General features: G+C 62.5%; 1 protein-coding gene and 1 long non-coding RNA gene across 13 annotated transcripts in view; one reads left to right on the plus strand and one right to left on the minus strand.

The window, feature by feature from the left end:
- CROCC2 (ciliary rootlet coiled-coil, rootletin family member 2) overlaps positions 1–16,065 on the plus strand; it is an 86,730-nt gene that overhangs the window by 46,432 nt on the left and 24,233 nt on the right. Inside the window, exons 19-27 of the mRNA XM_024354729.3 lie at positions 2,144–2,257; positions 5,533–5,676; positions 9,742–9,959; positions 10,652–10,811; positions 11,521–11,658; positions 11,776–12,133; positions 12,365–12,549; positions 13,496–13,616; positions 14,280–14,413. Coding sequence (XP_024210497.2) covers positions 2,144–2,257; positions 5,533–5,676; positions 9,742–9,959; positions 10,652–10,811; positions 11,521–11,658; positions 11,776–12,133; positions 12,365–12,549; positions 13,496–13,616; positions 14,280–14,413 — 1,572 coding nt within the window. The remainder of the gene's footprint in view (positions 1–2,143; positions 2,258–5,532; positions 5,677–9,741; positions 9,960–10,651; positions 10,812–11,520; positions 11,659–11,775; positions 12,134–12,364; positions 12,550–13,495; positions 13,617–14,279; positions 14,414–16,065) is intronic.
- On the minus strand, positions 722–13,610 carry LOC112208343 (uncharacterized). 12 transcript variants are annotated; one of them, XR_002942758.2, is made up of 9 exons: positions 13,478–13,610; positions 10,175–12,667; positions 6,683–9,932; positions 5,472–5,643; positions 3,059–5,354; positions 2,655–2,745; positions 2,130–2,152; positions 1,706–1,820; positions 722–1,600 (listed from the first exon to the last, which is right to left on the minus strand). It is a non-coding gene; the product is annotated as an uncharacterized LOC112208343 (long non-coding RNA). The 12 variants fall into 12 exon arrangements; XR_008546763.1 differs by having other exon boundaries at positions 2,130–5,354; positions 6,683–6,786; positions 9,450–9,932; XR_008546761.1 differs by having other exon boundaries at positions 2,130–5,354; positions 6,683–6,786; positions 6,893–9,932.

A 16,065-nucleotide genomic window follows, 5' to 3' on the forward strand; every position in this document is an offset into this window, starting at 1 on the left:
AGGAACCTGTGATGACCCAGTCACAAAACAGTCTTTGGGGATCTTATTTCTGTAATGAAGAAGAGGAATTATATGTGGAGCAAGAGCCAAAGACCTGGAGCCGCTGGCCCAGGAGGGGCTGTCTCCATTCTCCGACCCGCTGTGTCTGAATGGCGGCTTGCCCACACCTGTTTGCAAAGTGAAGCCCTCACCCGAGAGAACGACACGCTTCTATATTTGATGAAGTTTTGCCTAAAATTCTAATAAATACTCCCTTGCTGTGTCCAGTAATGAGGGGTACAGGAGGGAGAGGCAGGGCCCCCACCCTTGCAGACCTTATAATCCAGTAAGGGCAGATTCATAAACAGCCAACCGACCTCCAGCCGAGCAAAACAAGCAGGGCCTCAAGGGAGGGAGGAAGGGGAGCACTGATTTTTAAAATTGTTTAGAATATAGAAAGCCATTCAATGAAAAATCCCCCACTCCTGCCCCTCCCCTTCACTAGGCCACTCAGGGAACAGTTGTCCTTTCTCTTTGATTCCTCTGTAATATGCCCATGCAATTCTGACCCAGAGAGCACAGACCCCACAGGGCATGGTTCCCAACAGGACGCCCTCTCTCAGACACCATCCACAAGTCCGGGGGTCTCCAGGCCACCCACACTTCTGACCACCTGACTACAAGTGTGGGGGTTCCCATGATTCTCTCAGGTTCAGCCATTCACTAGAATGACTCACAGAACTCAGGAAAGCCTCTTGTTACTCTTAGAGATTCATTATCAAACATGGAATTCAAGACCAGCCAGAAGAGGAGACAAGGTGTGGGCACGTCACAGACAGGGGCTGCTGCACCCTCCCCGTGGAACCAGCCCAGCACCCTCCTGCACCCCAGTGTGCTCAGCAGCCAGGAGGCTCCACTGCATTTTGGTGTCCAGAGTTTTATTGGGGTTTCACTGTGTAACGTGATCGGTGGAGTGATTGGTTATGTGATTGAAGCCCACTTCTCTGACTGCTGGGAGGTTGGGCTGACATCCCGTGGCTCAAAGCCCCAACCCTCTAATAATGGGTCTTTCAGCACACAGTCCCCATCCTGAAATTCAGTAGGAGCCCACCCCGAGTCACCTCATTAGCATAAACTCAGGTGTGGTCCCAGGGGCCCGCCAGGAATAATGCAGACACTCCACACTTTTGAGAAACCCCCAGGGTTTAGAAGCTTCCTCCAAGGACCCAGGACAAAGACCTGATACATCTTCTGTTATGCAACACCCTCCAAAGATTGCTTGCAAACAGAAATATACAGCGTTACCTCCCCAACGCTGCATTTTTAATACAAAAGGAATGAAAAGTCCATGCCAGCTCCTGGGCTTTCCTCTTCTCACTTATCAAAGCATCTCGGTGGCCTTTCCCAGCTGTGTATCTGCAGCTTTGTTCTTCTGTTTCTGGGCTGCATGCTGAGCTGCCAGGACTGGGTCTTCCTGTGGCTGTTCTTCCTTCCACGGGCGTCTGGGTTGCCTCCAGCTTTGTTGCCGTTACAGCAATGTCACAGACATTGGTGACACTGTGCATAGGTCAGCCCACACAGGTGCACACGTGTCTCTGGGCTGCCCTCCCCCCAGATGGGCCTGGGCATAGAGAGAATATACATGTGTGGATTTGACAGGCATTGCTTCCACAGCCTGGTCCACGGAGCAGCGTGCCACCCTTGGAGCTGAGGGTGTCTCGCTTACACGCGTCTCCCACACCATCAGGGAGATGGAGCATTTTCGGGCTTTTAAGCTTTCTTCTCTGCACTGCAGCAAGTGTTGCCTAGAGGGATGGGGGTGGCTCATGAAGGCCCCCAAACTGCATGGGAAAGGGCAGGATTTTAGACAGGCAGAGGAAGGGGAGGATACCCCAGGGACGTGCCCAAGTGCAGACACAGAGGCGGGACGATGTCGGACAGAGGGCAGGCACTCAGAGGGTGAAAGGGCCCAGGGCCCAGGGCCGCCTCTGTAGGAGCTGCCCCTCCTCCCCAGTGGCAGGGATGTGCAGACAGGAACATGAGCGTGCTGTGTCCAGGGGAGCCTCTGCACTCAGCACTCTGCCACAGCCTCTCCTTAGAGGGGGGCCCCTTCCCTCCCCCGAGACTCCCCAACTTTCTCACAAGCATACCCCGTCCTGTTCAGGCCCTGTCCCTGAAAGAAACAGAGCGGAGCCTTCTGAGCGAGGAGCTCTCCAGGGCCAGGAGGACGCTGGAGCGGGTACAGCAGGAGGCACAGAGCCAGCAGGAGCAAGCGCAGGTGAGCCCCATGCAGCCAGGCCACGTGCACAGCCAAGCAGGTGCTGGCAGACCCCAGGGGGCCACCCCTCCTGCCTGGTCCCAGTGGCATGACCCTCTCCATCCCCTCCCTTCCTGAGCCTCAGTTTCCCTCAGGTGCCTCCAGGGCTCCTGGTGGGAGGGGCACTCAATGGGCAGGAAAGATCCGAGTGAACCAAAGCAGTGGGTACCAGGACTTTACCTGGCTCAGTTCTCCCTTAGCTTTGGGGCTGGCAGGGGCCAGAGAGAGGGGGCCTGGCCCAGCTGGGGGCCTCCCATGAGCCAACAGCAGCAAGTGGCTGAGCCCATATGTGCACTGGAGCTGCTCATAGAAAAGCACAGCTGGGGACATGAGCACCAGCCTTGTGGAACTCACTCACCAGAGGGATCCTTCCAAAGGAGAAACAACCCGAGGCGGCTGGCCCTGCACCTGAGGAAACTCTCGGCAGGAAAGGACACCCACATTGAGTCCTGAGCGGAGCCAGGAGAGAAGCGTCCGCGGAGGGGCTAGGACAGCCCCCCAGCAAGCAGCCGCCCACCCTCAGCCAGTGAACAGAGGCCCTCCCATGCACAAAGGCTGCTGCAGGCTGCCAGCGGGGGTCACCTGGGACCCCTGGGTCCTCCCCTGGAGCCCAAGTCCAGGGGGCTGGACAGGCAGCAGCAAATATGGCACTGGGCAGGAGGGCTATAGGGAGGAGTGCTCTGGAGAGGAGGGCTCTGGGGAGCAGGGGAGGAGGACTCTGAGGCCTGTGCCTCCAGCTCGTGGGCAAGGCTGGACACCCACTGTTACTGCTTGCAGAACTCCAAGGCTTCAGCCCATCTGTGACGTGGCACCAGGTCCCGCATGGGAGATGAAGAGACTGGGCAGGGCTCACAGCGAGGGTGGCCAGAGCCCAGTGATAGGACATAGATGCAGGAGTTACAGCAGGATCTCCAAGGGCCCAGGCGGCCTGAGGAGGGGCTGTTTGTGTTGAGGTCGGGGCTGCTGTCCTGGGTGGCAGGGGCTGGCCCTGAACAGACACAGGTGCGAGGGTGCCCTGGGCAGGGAGGGAATGGGCTCAAGGCACCGGACGCCACTCCTCTCCTTGCCAGGAACAGGTAGGATTGAGGGCGAGGCTGATCGCCAACCCCCAGCTCTCTGCCCTCCCTGGCCACACACACCCCATTAGCTGGGCCCACACCTGCCTCCTGCCTCTGTCCTTCCAGCTCCCAGCATGTTCAGTGACGAGGCCGTTCATTCCCGTACTTGTTGGCTTATTTTAAATTCAGGCGAGCCTTTCCTCCCTGTCCCTGGCAAGGACGCAGGGTTGGACACCTACCTGACTGGCGTTGAATGTATGGTTCAGTGTGCAGTGAACAGAACACAGGCCATGGTGCCAGGTGTGGGAGGCAGCCCCCTTCTCTGCCCATTCTGAACGGGAGCCCTTCTCACTGACTGCACAGAGGCACGCGCAGGCCGCCTGCTGGGGGGCCGGGGCGTCCAGGCAGCGGGGCCTTGGGGGACGCTCGGTGACTCGGAGCCGGGATGGAGGGCTTGTGCCCCATCCCCAGGGCACTGCGCAGCAGGAGAGGGCGCTGCAATGAGGAGGCGGCTGCTGGAGTGTCGCTTCACCTCCTCCTGCCTGATGCCACAACCCGGACTCCTAGTCCCTCCAAGCAGGGCTGCCCAGAGGAGCTCCTGGCAGCCCAGGGGAGACTCGCCCCTCACTCCATGAAGCCCCACCCTGCTCTGTTCCTGCCCCTGAGGCCTGGAGGGTTCCACGGGGCCCAGGAGGACCAAGCTTGGCATCGGGCCTGTGACTGTGCCCCTCCCTCCTCCCGACCACTGGCCCAGCAGCTCTCTCGGCTCCACCCCGTGGGCAGGGACCCAGGAAAGCCCTCCTGGGGCCCTGGGAGCTGACGCCTCTGGCTCACAGAGGGGCCTTCTCTGGAGCCAGTGCTGGCTTCTGGAGCCTTCTCTTGAGCTGGCCCTGAGTCTCCCCCGGACTCGGTACCAGGCCTGCCAGCCAGCCGGCCTCCCTGGGGAGCTCGTTAAGGGTTCCTTTGCCACCTCGGCTCAGAAAATGGAAATTAAAACTGTTGAGAGGAGCGGGAGGAGAGGAATGCCGGCCAAGGAGCACCAGGCGCCAGATGACAGGACAGCGTGCGCCCCTAGGCTGAGTCACCACTGCCATCGGGCTCCCAGCCGATGCCCTGTCCCCGAGGCCCTCACAGGGGTATCCTGCAGCCAGGCCTCAGGGGCACCCATCACTGGCAGTGCTGGGGCATGCTGAGGCACAGAGCCATGGCCTAGTCACCCAAGATGGCCCTTGTCAGTCCAGAGAGACCAGAGGGGTTTGTAGAGAATGACGACAGGAGGCAGCAGCATGGCTCCTTTCCCAAGAGCAGGGGGCACAGGCTGCAGGAACCCCCACCCTAGCAGAATCCAGGTGGACAGGAGGGGCTCCAGAGATCTGGCACAGGGGCAGCCATGTGGGCACCTGTGCTCCCAGGAACACAAAGCCAGCTCTGGAGGGAGCCATCCCCCACCAGCCGCCCCCCGCCAGCCGCCTGCTGCTGCCTGGAGGCTTGGTCCGGTCCCCTGAACCCAGGGGTGCAGAGCCTGAGTAGGGCAGGGCTCGGACCCTTCATGTTGAGGACACTGAGGCCCAGGAAGCTGAGACCCCCTGAGCCCCATCTGCCCTGCTGCCGCAACCTGGGCAGGGGTGCAGTGGGGAGGGCCTTGAGAGGAAGCGGGGCGGTGTCCCGAGGGGCCTGGGGCTTGGGGTGAAGAAGGTGGTATTTGTCCATGAACAAGGGGCCATGGGCCGAGCCTGGGGCCTCCTGGCCCGAGGTTCCCTGCTGGCCACACTGCCCCAAGGCCCGAGAGGACACCTCGGGTGGTGTGTGCGACAGGGAGCCGACTCCAGCTGAGCTCAGTCCCAAATGGAGGGTAGAGCTGCCCAGTGTGTGGTGGTCCCTGTAGGGATGGGCTCTGCCCCAGGGCGCAGGCTGAGCTGAGGGGCTGCCTCCTGCTGTGTCCGTGGGCACTCACACATCACAGCTGTCAGGGGCCGTGGACGTCTCCTCATCCCAGCAGCCTGTTTGACAGTTTAGGAAACCAAGGGCCAGTTACCCCGGGGCTTGCACGATCAGCAGGACCCAGCTCCCCCTCCCAGGCCACTGCAACACCTCTCTCTCCAGGGTCCTGGCCTTACCTCACCCTCCACTGCTGGGCCCAGCTCCCTGGTGCCACCGTGGGCTCCCTTCTCCCCGCAGGCCACCATCAGTGCCACGACTGAGGAGCTGAAGGCCCTCCAGGCCCAGTTTGAGGATGCCATCACAGCCCATCAGAGGGAGACCACGGCCCTACGCGAGAGCCTCCGGGACCTAGCGGCCGAGCGGGGCGATGTGGAGAGAGAGGTGAGGGGCAGGGCTGGGGGACTCCTGGGGATGCCAGAGGACAGGAGAAAGCAGGGCAGATACCAAGAGAGGAGAGAGTGGGGGTGCCAGGAGGAAACAGAGGCTGTACCACGGAGAAGGGAAGAGTAGTCCCTGGGACTAGGAAGAGGCAAACAGCCATAGGGGTGTGGGGCAAGGGGCCCTCAACCACACACTAAGCCAAGCCCAGGCTCTCAGAGCAGATGAAATGGTGCCTGGCCCAGGCCATTGGCTAAGGGAAGCTGACACCAGTTTTCAGGGAAAAGAAGGCATCATTTCTAAGCCTCCTGAAGGGGTGAGTTTGACTTCAGGGTGAAAGTGGGCTTGGCTGAGTCAGCTGGACTTGGCTGAGTCAGGGTGCCAGCTGAGTGGGAAGGGAGCTCCCTGGAGGCTGCCGTGGGTCCCGACGCGGCTCCTGCTGCCCTGCTTGTCCTGCGAAGGTGCACAGCACACCTGCCAGCTCCCAGGGCACTGGCGGGGCACACCTGCCACTGTGAGGGCCAGCATGTGAAAGGGTGGCCAGAGCCACGCAGCCGAAGGCTCCGGGAGTCCAGCCGGCCCCCTCGTTCCACACACAGTTAAGAAAGTGGAGTCAGGAAGGGCCTGACTCTGGAGGCACTGGGGCAGCTGTCGCCTCCCAAAGCCTTCCCGAGAGACAGGCATGACCTGGGGCGAAGGGGAATTCGGACCCTTGGCCAAGAGACCCATTGAGCCATCCACTGAGGCACGGGGAGGCCCTAGACAAGCTGGGCTCTGCCCACATAGCAGGAGGCGCGGACTTCACTGGGCTGGACACTAAGGTGGGGGGAGGTTGGATTTGGGGCAGCAGGCAAGAAAATAAGTGGGTTAGTGGAGATTTCGGGGTGGGCCTGGGCCTGGCCAAGGGCCCGAGATTGATATGGAGGCCCCCAGGAGCCACATGATGGTGACGACGTGGGGTGGGGGACAGTCTTGGGCAGGGGGCAAGAGTGGCCAGGGCTAGGCTCACCTGGGCTCAGCAGGCAGGCAGATCGGAGAGGCATTTCTGAGGGGGGTTGGCAGGACGGGGGGACGCCTGTGTGTGGCAAGGGCAGGAGGGCACGCGGATCTGGGCTAGAGGAGGAGAGGGTCAGCTGGAGCCCCAGCGGGGCCCACGGGGACGGGGCGGCCTCGCACACTCCCTGGGCTGCTTGCCAAGGCTGGGGGCTGCGCAGCTGACCTGGTGCTGGAGCGAGCGGCTGGCGCACACCACGCCCCAGGGGCCGGGCCGGCCGGCAGGGGAGCGTGAGGAGAGGGGCTCAGCCCTCCCCAAGCACCCCCGGGAGGCAGGCTGAGAGAGGAAGAGAACATGAGTTAACATGACCGGCTGTTTACATTGGCCCCAAGGAGAAAGGTCTCCTTTCAACAGATTTCAAAGTCAGGCCCGGTCAGCGACCAACGGGGAAGCAAAACGAGATTGCAAAACTGGGGGCAGCGGGGGAGGGGGAGGGGAGGTGTGGAGAGGGTGGGGGTGCCTCAAGGAAGGGAGCGCAGGCCTCATGGGAAGTTCAGGCTCTCAGAGGAGCAGAGCAGAGCAGGGTGCCCAGAAAGGGAGTGGGGGCTAAAAGGTGAGGACGGTTGAGGGGGACAAGAGGAACAATCACAGAGAAAAGCAAGCAGAGCCCGTCCAGGCGCCAGGCTGGCCCAGGGTCACCATGGAAACCATAACGTTTTTCACAACCTTTAAACTGGAGGAACTTCCAGTCTCTCAGACCCTGCCTGAGGTCCACACGTGTGCACACACATGCATACACATCATCCACGCAGTGAGACCACACACACCGGTGTACACTCGACACTCAGAGTGGTGTGTGCATGCTGAATGCAGACACACAAGCCTCACGCACTCACACACACTCACGCTGGAATCACATATGGACACCACACAGTGCACACAGGCGTGCACAGAAACGTGCACCACACAGTGCACACGCATGTGTGCGCACACATGCACATACGTAGTGCATGCACAGGCATACAGACATGCACACACATACATGCACACACACGTATGCACACCACGTACAGAGTGGACACCTGCGCTGGCTCTCACACACACTCATCACACACGCACTCACACATACACTCACACACTCACACACACACTCACACACACTCATGACACACACGCACTCACACTCATCACACACGCTCATCACACACGTACACCCACACGTAGTGCATGCACAGGCATATAGACATGCACACACATACATGCACACACATGTATGCACACCACATACAGAGTGGACGCCTGCACTGGCTCTCACACACACACTTATCACACACACACGCACTCACACATACACTCACACACGCATGCACACATACACATGACACACACACGCACACTCATCACACATGCTCATCACACACGTACACACACACGTAGTGCATGCACAGGCATACGGACGTGCACACACATGCATGCACACACACGTATGCACACCACGTACAGAGTGGACACTTGCACCGGCCCACACACACACTCATCACCCACACTCACACACACACATGCACACACACATACACTCACACTCACACACACGCACTCCCACACACACACACACTCTCACCCTCCCCTGCTTTCCCTCCACAGCCCCTCCTCCCTGCAGAGCTCTGGAGCTGCCTCCCTGCAGGAGATTTTTAAAAGAGGCTGTTTATACAATTTCTAGCAAAGAAATAATTATTATAATCACATTAAGTGATTTGGCCGTAAAATTCCTGTAAAAGGGATGGCTGTTCTCATGAGGCAGAGGGAGCGGGTGGGGTGGGGGCGGGAGTGGGGGCAGGCCCTCCCCTGCATTTGTTTTGCTTGTTTTCATCTCCTCTGCGCTGGGAAATGAAAACAGTTTCTTTTATGATGCATGGGCCCTTTTGCTGGTCCTTGACCTTCTGGGCGGGTTTCTGCTGAGCTCGGCGGAAAATGCTCAGCACGGTCATGGCTCCCACGTGTGGGGGTGGAGGGGAGCGGAGGGGAGGCTCTGGCCCTTCCCAAAAACAGAACAACAATAACAGCGGCAGCCTCGGGAGCCAGGCCGGTCGGGGGCCTGGACAATATCCCGTGAAAACAGCCAGAAAGAGGGGTTTGCTTTTGTCAAGCCAGCGACTTGACATCGCGGAGTCTTTGTGGCTTCCATCTCTGGGCATGCCCCGCTGGCTACCTCTGCCTCTTCCTCTGGGACACACAAGAGCCAGAATGGAGCCTTCTCCAGGGTTTCTGGTCAGGCCCAGAGCTCAGACCTGGGAGGCAGGAGACTGGGCGCCAGGGCCGAGCCCCAGCAAGTCCCCACCCCCAGAGCGTAGGTGCTGGGGAGGGCCTTCCTGCCAGGCTGCAACTGTCCTCCGGACCCCACCCCTGGGTTCTCCTGGGCACTGTGAGATGCCTGGTGTCCGGAGCGGGAAACCAAGACCCTCCTCCCACTGCCCCCCCCATCGCCAGAGATCCTCCTCCCACTGCCTCCCAAGCCAACGGGGGAAGGAGGGCCAAGGGAGTGGGTGAGCCCCCACTGTGGCAGAGTCACTGTGCCGGGGTCACTGGGCCAGGGTCACTGTGCCAGGGTCAGGCCCAGCCTGCCTGCTGAGGCTGCTGCCCACACTAGGACAGGCAGCGGCCTGGGCACCACACTGTCACCTAAGGAGAGGACTAGACGCCGGGGGCAGGAGGTGGGAAGGGCCCCGGGCAGTGACAGTGCAGACATGTGTGCTGAGCCACATCCCAGGTAGGCCTTGCTTACCAGTGGTCAGCGTCCTGGGGGTCCAGAGAGGCCGCAGGGTGGGGCCGGGCCCAGGGGCTCAAGGTGGGGTCTTCTGGGCTCTTAGGCTGGCCCTGCCTCAGCCCGTGGAAGCCACCCTGCAGCCTCCGCAGCACTAGGGATTGGTGGCTCCATGGGGTGAGCAAAGCACATGGGGACCAAGTTGGGCAGGGCACCTGTGCCTGCCACACCATGTCAGAGGCCACAGGCCCCTGTGGCTATCCCTGGAGCAGCGGTCCCCAGCGGGCCTCTAGAGCTGAATGGTCCTCCCCAGGCTGAGAGGCTGCGGGCACAGCTGACCGTGGCCCAGGAGGGACTGGCCGCACTGCGCCAGGAGCTGCAGGGCGTCGAGGAGAGCCGGGAGGGGCTGCACAGGGAGGCCCAGGAGGCCCGCCGGGCGCTGAGTGACGAGGCCCGCGAGAAGGACGTACTGTTGCTTTTCAACAGCGAGCTGCGGGCCACCATCTGCAGGGCCGAACAGGAGAAGGCCAGGTATGGCGGCCACCCAGGAGCAGCTGGGGGTGCCCTGCAGCCTGCTGCCCACCCAGGCTGTAGGGAGGACGGGGCAAGGGGGCTAGGCAGGGGCGTCCTGTTGACTTGGGCCCCACTGATGGTGGGGTAGACATGCCAAGCAGGCCTCCCGCTGCCCAGTCCAAGAGGTCTGCAATGCTGGCCAGTGCGAGGGATGGCTGAGGACACGGACACACCTGTCCCTGCCCACAGGGAGTTCCCATCCAGCAGGCAAGATAGGTCACAGGTGTCCTCCAGGAGGTGGTGCAGAGCTGGGGAGCAGAGGGAGGCCAAGGGCCTGGCTGGGGCTCTAGAAAGGCCTCTGTGGGGCAGCTGGGCTGGACGGCACAGCCCTCACAGCAGGTGGCAGAGGTACCAGGCTAGGCTGGACGTTGAGCGTCCGGGAGTGTGACAGAGAGGGGGAGACAGGGAGGGATGAGGTGAGGAGGGGCTGAAGAGGTGGATAGTGGACAGGGGCCATGCGGCCGGCACTGGGACCTGGGTGGACATATGTCTGTAAGGTGACAGGGAACCCTGCAGAGGCTGAGTTTGAGGACACTGTGCAGAGTCAAGACTGGGGCCAGTGCCTCACTAGGGGAGGCAGAGACCTGCTGGGCAGCTGTGCTGGCCCCACCAGGAGGTGAGGGGGCCCCAGCCTGTGGCACCCTCGTCAGTTTTAAGCGGTCCAAGGAGGAGAAGGAGCAGAAGCTGCTCATCCTGGAGGAGGCCCAGGCGGCGTTGCAGCAGGAGGCCAGTGCACTGCGGGCCCACCTGTGGGAGCTGGAGCAGGCGCGGGGGGACGCCCGTCAGGAGCTCCGGGAACTCCACAGACAGGTAGGGCGGCAGGGAGGGGTCAACATCCATCCAGGCACCCTCCCGCCTGGTGGGTCCCGGCTCCTCCCAGGGGAGCCCCCAGCCCTGGCCTTGCTGCCGCCTTTGAACCGCTCTGTCCCCAGACTTTGGGCCATGCCCTGCTCAGGCTCACAGGGTCCCTGGTTGGGTCTGTCCCCATGGGGCACAGATGACAAGCCTGGAGAGGGCAAAACCAGGAATGCTTTAGCGAGGAGGAAGGGAACCATGCACAGCAGCACACGGAAGTATCCTACATGCAACACCTTCCGGTGGGGCTCGGGAACTCAGGCAGGCTAGAGGGGAGGCTTGGCCTCTGCAGGGCAGGGTGCTGGCAAGCCGGGTCCCCCCAAGGCCTGGCTCCCTCCTATCATGGCGGCCTCAGGGCAGTTGGCTCCAGTGCACCCCAGCCACTGCCCACACTCCCTAATCAGTGCCCACCCCGCCCCACCTGAGCCTCCTCCTTGTCCCAGGTCCTCCAAGGAGGTTCCGAGGAGGTCCCAGGTAGGTGTCTACAGAGTGGCTGAGGGTGACAACTCCCAGGGCAAGGTCCTTTGGGGCCCCTTAGCCCAAGCCTCCCTAAGTGTGGCCAGCTGCTCTCAAGGGACGTGTGAGCGGAGGCAGGAGGCAGGGAGGCTGCCTGGGTTCCAGCACAGAGACCAGTGACCCTGTCCGTGCGGCCCCACGCTCCCAGGTGAGGACACTGAAGGCCGAGAACCAGAGGAGGAGCGGAGAGGCCCATGAGCTGCAGGCGCAGTGCTCGCAGGAGGTGCTGGAGCTGCGGAGGCAGGCAGCCGAGGCAGAGGCCAAGCACGAGGGTGCCCGGAAGGAGGTGGGACGGCTGCCTGTGCTCAGAAGGGAAGGAGCTGGGCGTCGGGGAGCAGAGGGAGGAGGCCCACCCCACTTCCTCACTGTCTCCCACGGGCGCACCCCAACATCCCTCCTACAGGTCCTGGGATTGCAGAGGAAGTTGGCAGAGGTGGAGGCCGCAGGGGAGGCCCATGGACAGCGGCTCCAGGAGCACCTCCGTGAGAGCCGGGGGGCTGAGCAGACCCTCCGAGCAGAGCTGCACAGTGTCACCAGGAAGCTGCAGGAAGCCAGTGGTGTGGCTGATGCTCTCCAGGCTCGCCTGGACCAGGCCTGTCACCGAATCCACAGCCTGGAGCAGGAGCTGGCCCAGGCTGAGGGTGCAAGGCAGGATGCGGAGGCCCAGCTGGGCCGGCTGTGCTCCACACTCCGCCGTGGCCTGGGGCTCCAGAGACAGAGCCCGTGGGCCTCCCCGGAGCAGCCTGGTTCCCCCACCAAAGGTCAGAGTCCTCAGTGGAGGCAGGCGGGCCCCTCTCCCAGCTCAGGCCCTGGCCTGGCACCTCTCTTTCAGGCCTCACAGCTCGCACAGTGAGGGACTCGGACGGGCAATTGTAGGAGCCTGTGGCCGTCTCCCCAACCTCCCATGGCTGGGGCAGCAGAGAGGAAAGGGGAAGGGCGTGTATCTGTCACTGTGTTCCTGTCCACGACCCCTCCGCTGTCACCTCCCGCAGGCTCCGACAGCTCCCAGGCTCTCCCTGGGCAACAGGGTACCAGCCCCCCGGCCAGGCCCCACTCGCCCCTCCGATGGCCCTCGCCCACACCCGGAGGCCGCAGCTCAGAGCTCATGGATGTGGCCACCGTGCAGGACGTCCTGCAGGACTTTGTGCAGAAGCTCCGGGAAGCCCAGCGGGAGCGGGTAATGGGGGCTGGGGTCCTCCCGCCCACGGCAGCACCCCCCGGGGGTCTCTGGGAAGAACACCTGCTGTCCATCCATCCGCGCGTCCCTGGGTCTGAGGGTCAGCGTCCAGGCCGTCCTGTTTGTTGTGATAAACACCAGCACCACCATGGCCCCCAAGCCCAAGTGCCTTGGGTGGCTGGAGGCCGCCCCCTTCCTTGTACCAGGCTGAAAAGCCCCGGGAGCCAGGCCCTGCTGTGACACCCACCAGGGCCCAGGGTAGGGCATTCTGCAACTCATGCCACCCCTGAAGAGCTGCCGGGGCTGGGCAACTGCAGGACAGAGCCAGCAAGCTCCCCTCAATGCTCCCAAAGACCCCTCCGGTGGGGCCAAGCTCCCCAGTGGCTGCTCCTGGCTTCAGGGCTCCCACAGAACCACCCGTGAGCGGCCCCCTCCCACCTCGCTGGGTGACTCCAGTGGGCAGGACTGTGGGAAAGACAGAGGCAGGCCCTGAGCCCTGGCCGGGATCCTCTGTGCACACTCCTTCCCTTCGGGCCCACCCTCCCACCACTGCCAGCCCCGGGGGGCAGGGTCCCGTCTGCACTCAGCCCCAAGTCCCGCCAGGGGCAGCCCCTACCGGTCCCCCTGACCACAGGCTGTGGGCCGCCACCTGCCAGCTCTCCCACACCACACCTGTGCTTGAAACCTGGACCCTTTAGGCCGAGTCTCACTGGGCGCCTCCACCTCCCCAGGCCTGCAGGTCAGCACAGCTTCCCAGTGTGACCACCTTCCCTGCACCTTCCCCACACCTTCCCCGAGCCCACGGCCCACGCCACCCACTGCCCTGCCCTGCACACCCGCAGGCCAGACCGTGAGCGGCCCCAGCTGGCCCCGACCCTCTAGCAGACACCTTGGCCCTCCATCCGCCCGCTGGACTGCCCCCGCTGACCTCAGTCCTTCTGCCCAGGATGACTCCCGCATCCAGATGGCGACCCTGAGCAGCCGGCTGAGCGAGGCAGAGTGCAGGTGTGCCCGGGCCCAGAGCCGCGTGGGGCAGCTGCAGAAAGCCCTGGCTGAGGCGGAAGAAGGTGACCTCCCTTGCCCTGCCCCGCCCACCCTGGGAGTGGCTGTGAGAGTGGCACCACCATGTCCCTACTGCTGCCAGCTATAAGCTTTCAGTCCCTGGGGCAGCTCGGTGGGAAGGGAGCCTGGGGGCAACACCCAAACCACCAGGCCTGGCGAGGCTGGGTCAGCGCTTGGCATCGGAGTTCTCAGCAGCGACTTCCCCAGCACAGAGGAGTGACGTCCACAGGCCCATCAGGGCCCTCCCGATCCGGCCCCCAGCATCCTCTGCCCCCCTGCCCCACCCTGGCCTCCTGCAGTTCCCACTAGGGGCCTTTGCCCTGGCTGTGCCCTCTGCCTGGCACCCTCTCCCCCAGACAGCCACACGGCTCTCCCCGGGCAGGCCCTGCCCCTCGTCACCCCCTCAGAGAGGCCCCTTCCTTGTGCCCCCGACTGCCTCACACTCACGAGTTTCTCTGCTTATTGCCCCTCAATTAAAGGAAAGAGGCAGGAGGGAAGGATGGGTGGGAAGCCGGGACCCTGGGGCAGCCCCAGGACCCTTGAGCTGCAAGGATGGACCCCCACCTCCACGTGGGAGCCAGTCACTCAAGTCCACAGAGCCCTGCATTGCCTGCCTGTGACCTGGGAGGGGCATGGGGGCCCCTCAAGCCACCCTGCTTGCCCCACAGGCCAGCGCCGGGTGGAGGGCGCGCTGAGCAGCGCCCGGGCAGCACGTGCCCTGCAGAAGGAGGCGCTCCGCAGGCTGGAGTTGGAGCACCTGGCGAGCGTGCGTGCGGCAGGCCAGGAGAAGCGGCGGCTGCAGGTGGGGCAGGCGGCAGGGTGGGTCCCAGGTGGGGCACAAGAACAAGGCCTCTCGGTCACCCTCACACCCTGCAGGGAGGCCACAGGGCCGGGAGGTGGGAGAGAGGGGTCTGCAAGGGCTTCTGTGGGTGTTCAGGGCTGGAGCCAGCCCGGTGGGGCCCTGGGGCAGAGGTGCAGGCTGGGCTGTGGCAGGCGGCTTTGGGGTCGTCGGGACTGGGGTTGTCCTTAGCAGAGCTGTCCTTACGGTGGTTCTAGCCCTTGTTTTACAGATTGGGGAAACTGAGGACTTGGCCCTGGGGGCACAGCGAGTGGGGGGCAAAGCCCCAAGTCTAGGCCCTTTCTTCTTGCTGAGGCCACAGTGGCAGGCATGGGGCGGCCCTGGCCCAGCCTTGGGGCTCTTTATATGGTCACACTGTCCTGCTCCAAGACCACTTTTCATTCCATGTGGCTCAGACACAGAAGGGGCCTCTCAGGAAGGGCTGAAGTCAGTGTCCCTACATGCCAGGCTTTGTGCTGGGGAGGTGCCCGCTGGGTCTGAGGTTTTCAGGTGAGGAGCCTGGGCCTGGAAATGGAACGGCCAGGCAGTGGTGGATGGAGGCCTGGCCCAGGCCTTGGTCCTCAGCGCTGGTGGGGAGCCCCAGGCCCAGCCCAGCCCCACAGGTCCAAGCAGCCCCCGGGGTGTCCTGAGATCCTCTTGTCAGGACTGGGCCAGGGGACAACTGTTCCGCTCCAGAGAGCTCCCTTGCAGGCCCCAGGGGCCAGAGAACAGCGTGCCTGGCTGAGGCTCCCCAGGGCAACTGCCCCCAGGCGTCCCTCAACCCATTCTGGAAAGAGGGGGCCAGCACAGTGCAGAGGAGACAGAGCAGAGAGACCGGGGAGCCACTCCTCTCCAAGTGTCCCTCCAATGAGGGAGGCCTGGGTGAGCCATCAGGAGGGACGGCCTTGCAGGTTGGCAGAAAGGCCCCAAGGGCAGCCGGCCAGGCCTGTGCTGTTCCACGCGGGGCTCAGCCCCGGAGCCTGGTGGCCCTCAGAGGCCACCAGAGGGCTGTCAGCACTCAGACTAGCAGGCAGGCTCTGAGTCCCCAGTAGGCCCTGAGCCTCTGAGGAGGTGGCTTCTGCAGGAGAGAGGGGAGGGGGCAGAGAGCAGAGGCCAGGCTGCAGAGAGAGCAAGGTCCTCATTAGCCAGCAGTTTGGAAATTTCTGTTTTGGAAAGACCCTTCTGGTGACAGCTGCTGGGGCAGTAAGACTAGAGACGCCTGTGGAAAGACCCAGGCGGCCTGGCCAGGGATGGGGTCAGGACTTGTGAGATGCCCAGGAGATGGGGGCACCTGAGAAGTCAGGGGACCTGGAGCGGGCTGAGCTGGGCCAAGTTTCATTTTATATGTATAGTCACATGTATGTCTCCCACATGCATGCAGAAATAACATGCTCTGCTCACAGGTTACACATTTTGAAATAGACCTTCTATTTTATTTTATTTTTTGAGATGGAGTCTCATTCTGTCACCCAGGCTGGAGTGCAGTGGCACCATCTTGGCTCACAGCTACCTCCGCCTCCCAGGTTCAAGTGATTCTCCTGCCTCAGCTTCCCAAGTAGTCGGGATTACAGGCACCCGCCAATACACCTAATTTTTTTGTATTTTTAGTAGAGACA

This window comes from Pan troglodytes, chromosome 13, assembly GCF_028858775.2.
Source record: "Pan troglodytes isolate AG18354 chromosome 13, NHGRI_mPanTro3-v2.0_pri, whole genome shotgun sequence".
Classification (NCBI taxonomy): Eukaryota; Metazoa; Chordata; class Mammalia; order Primates; family Hominidae; genus Pan; species Pan troglodytes.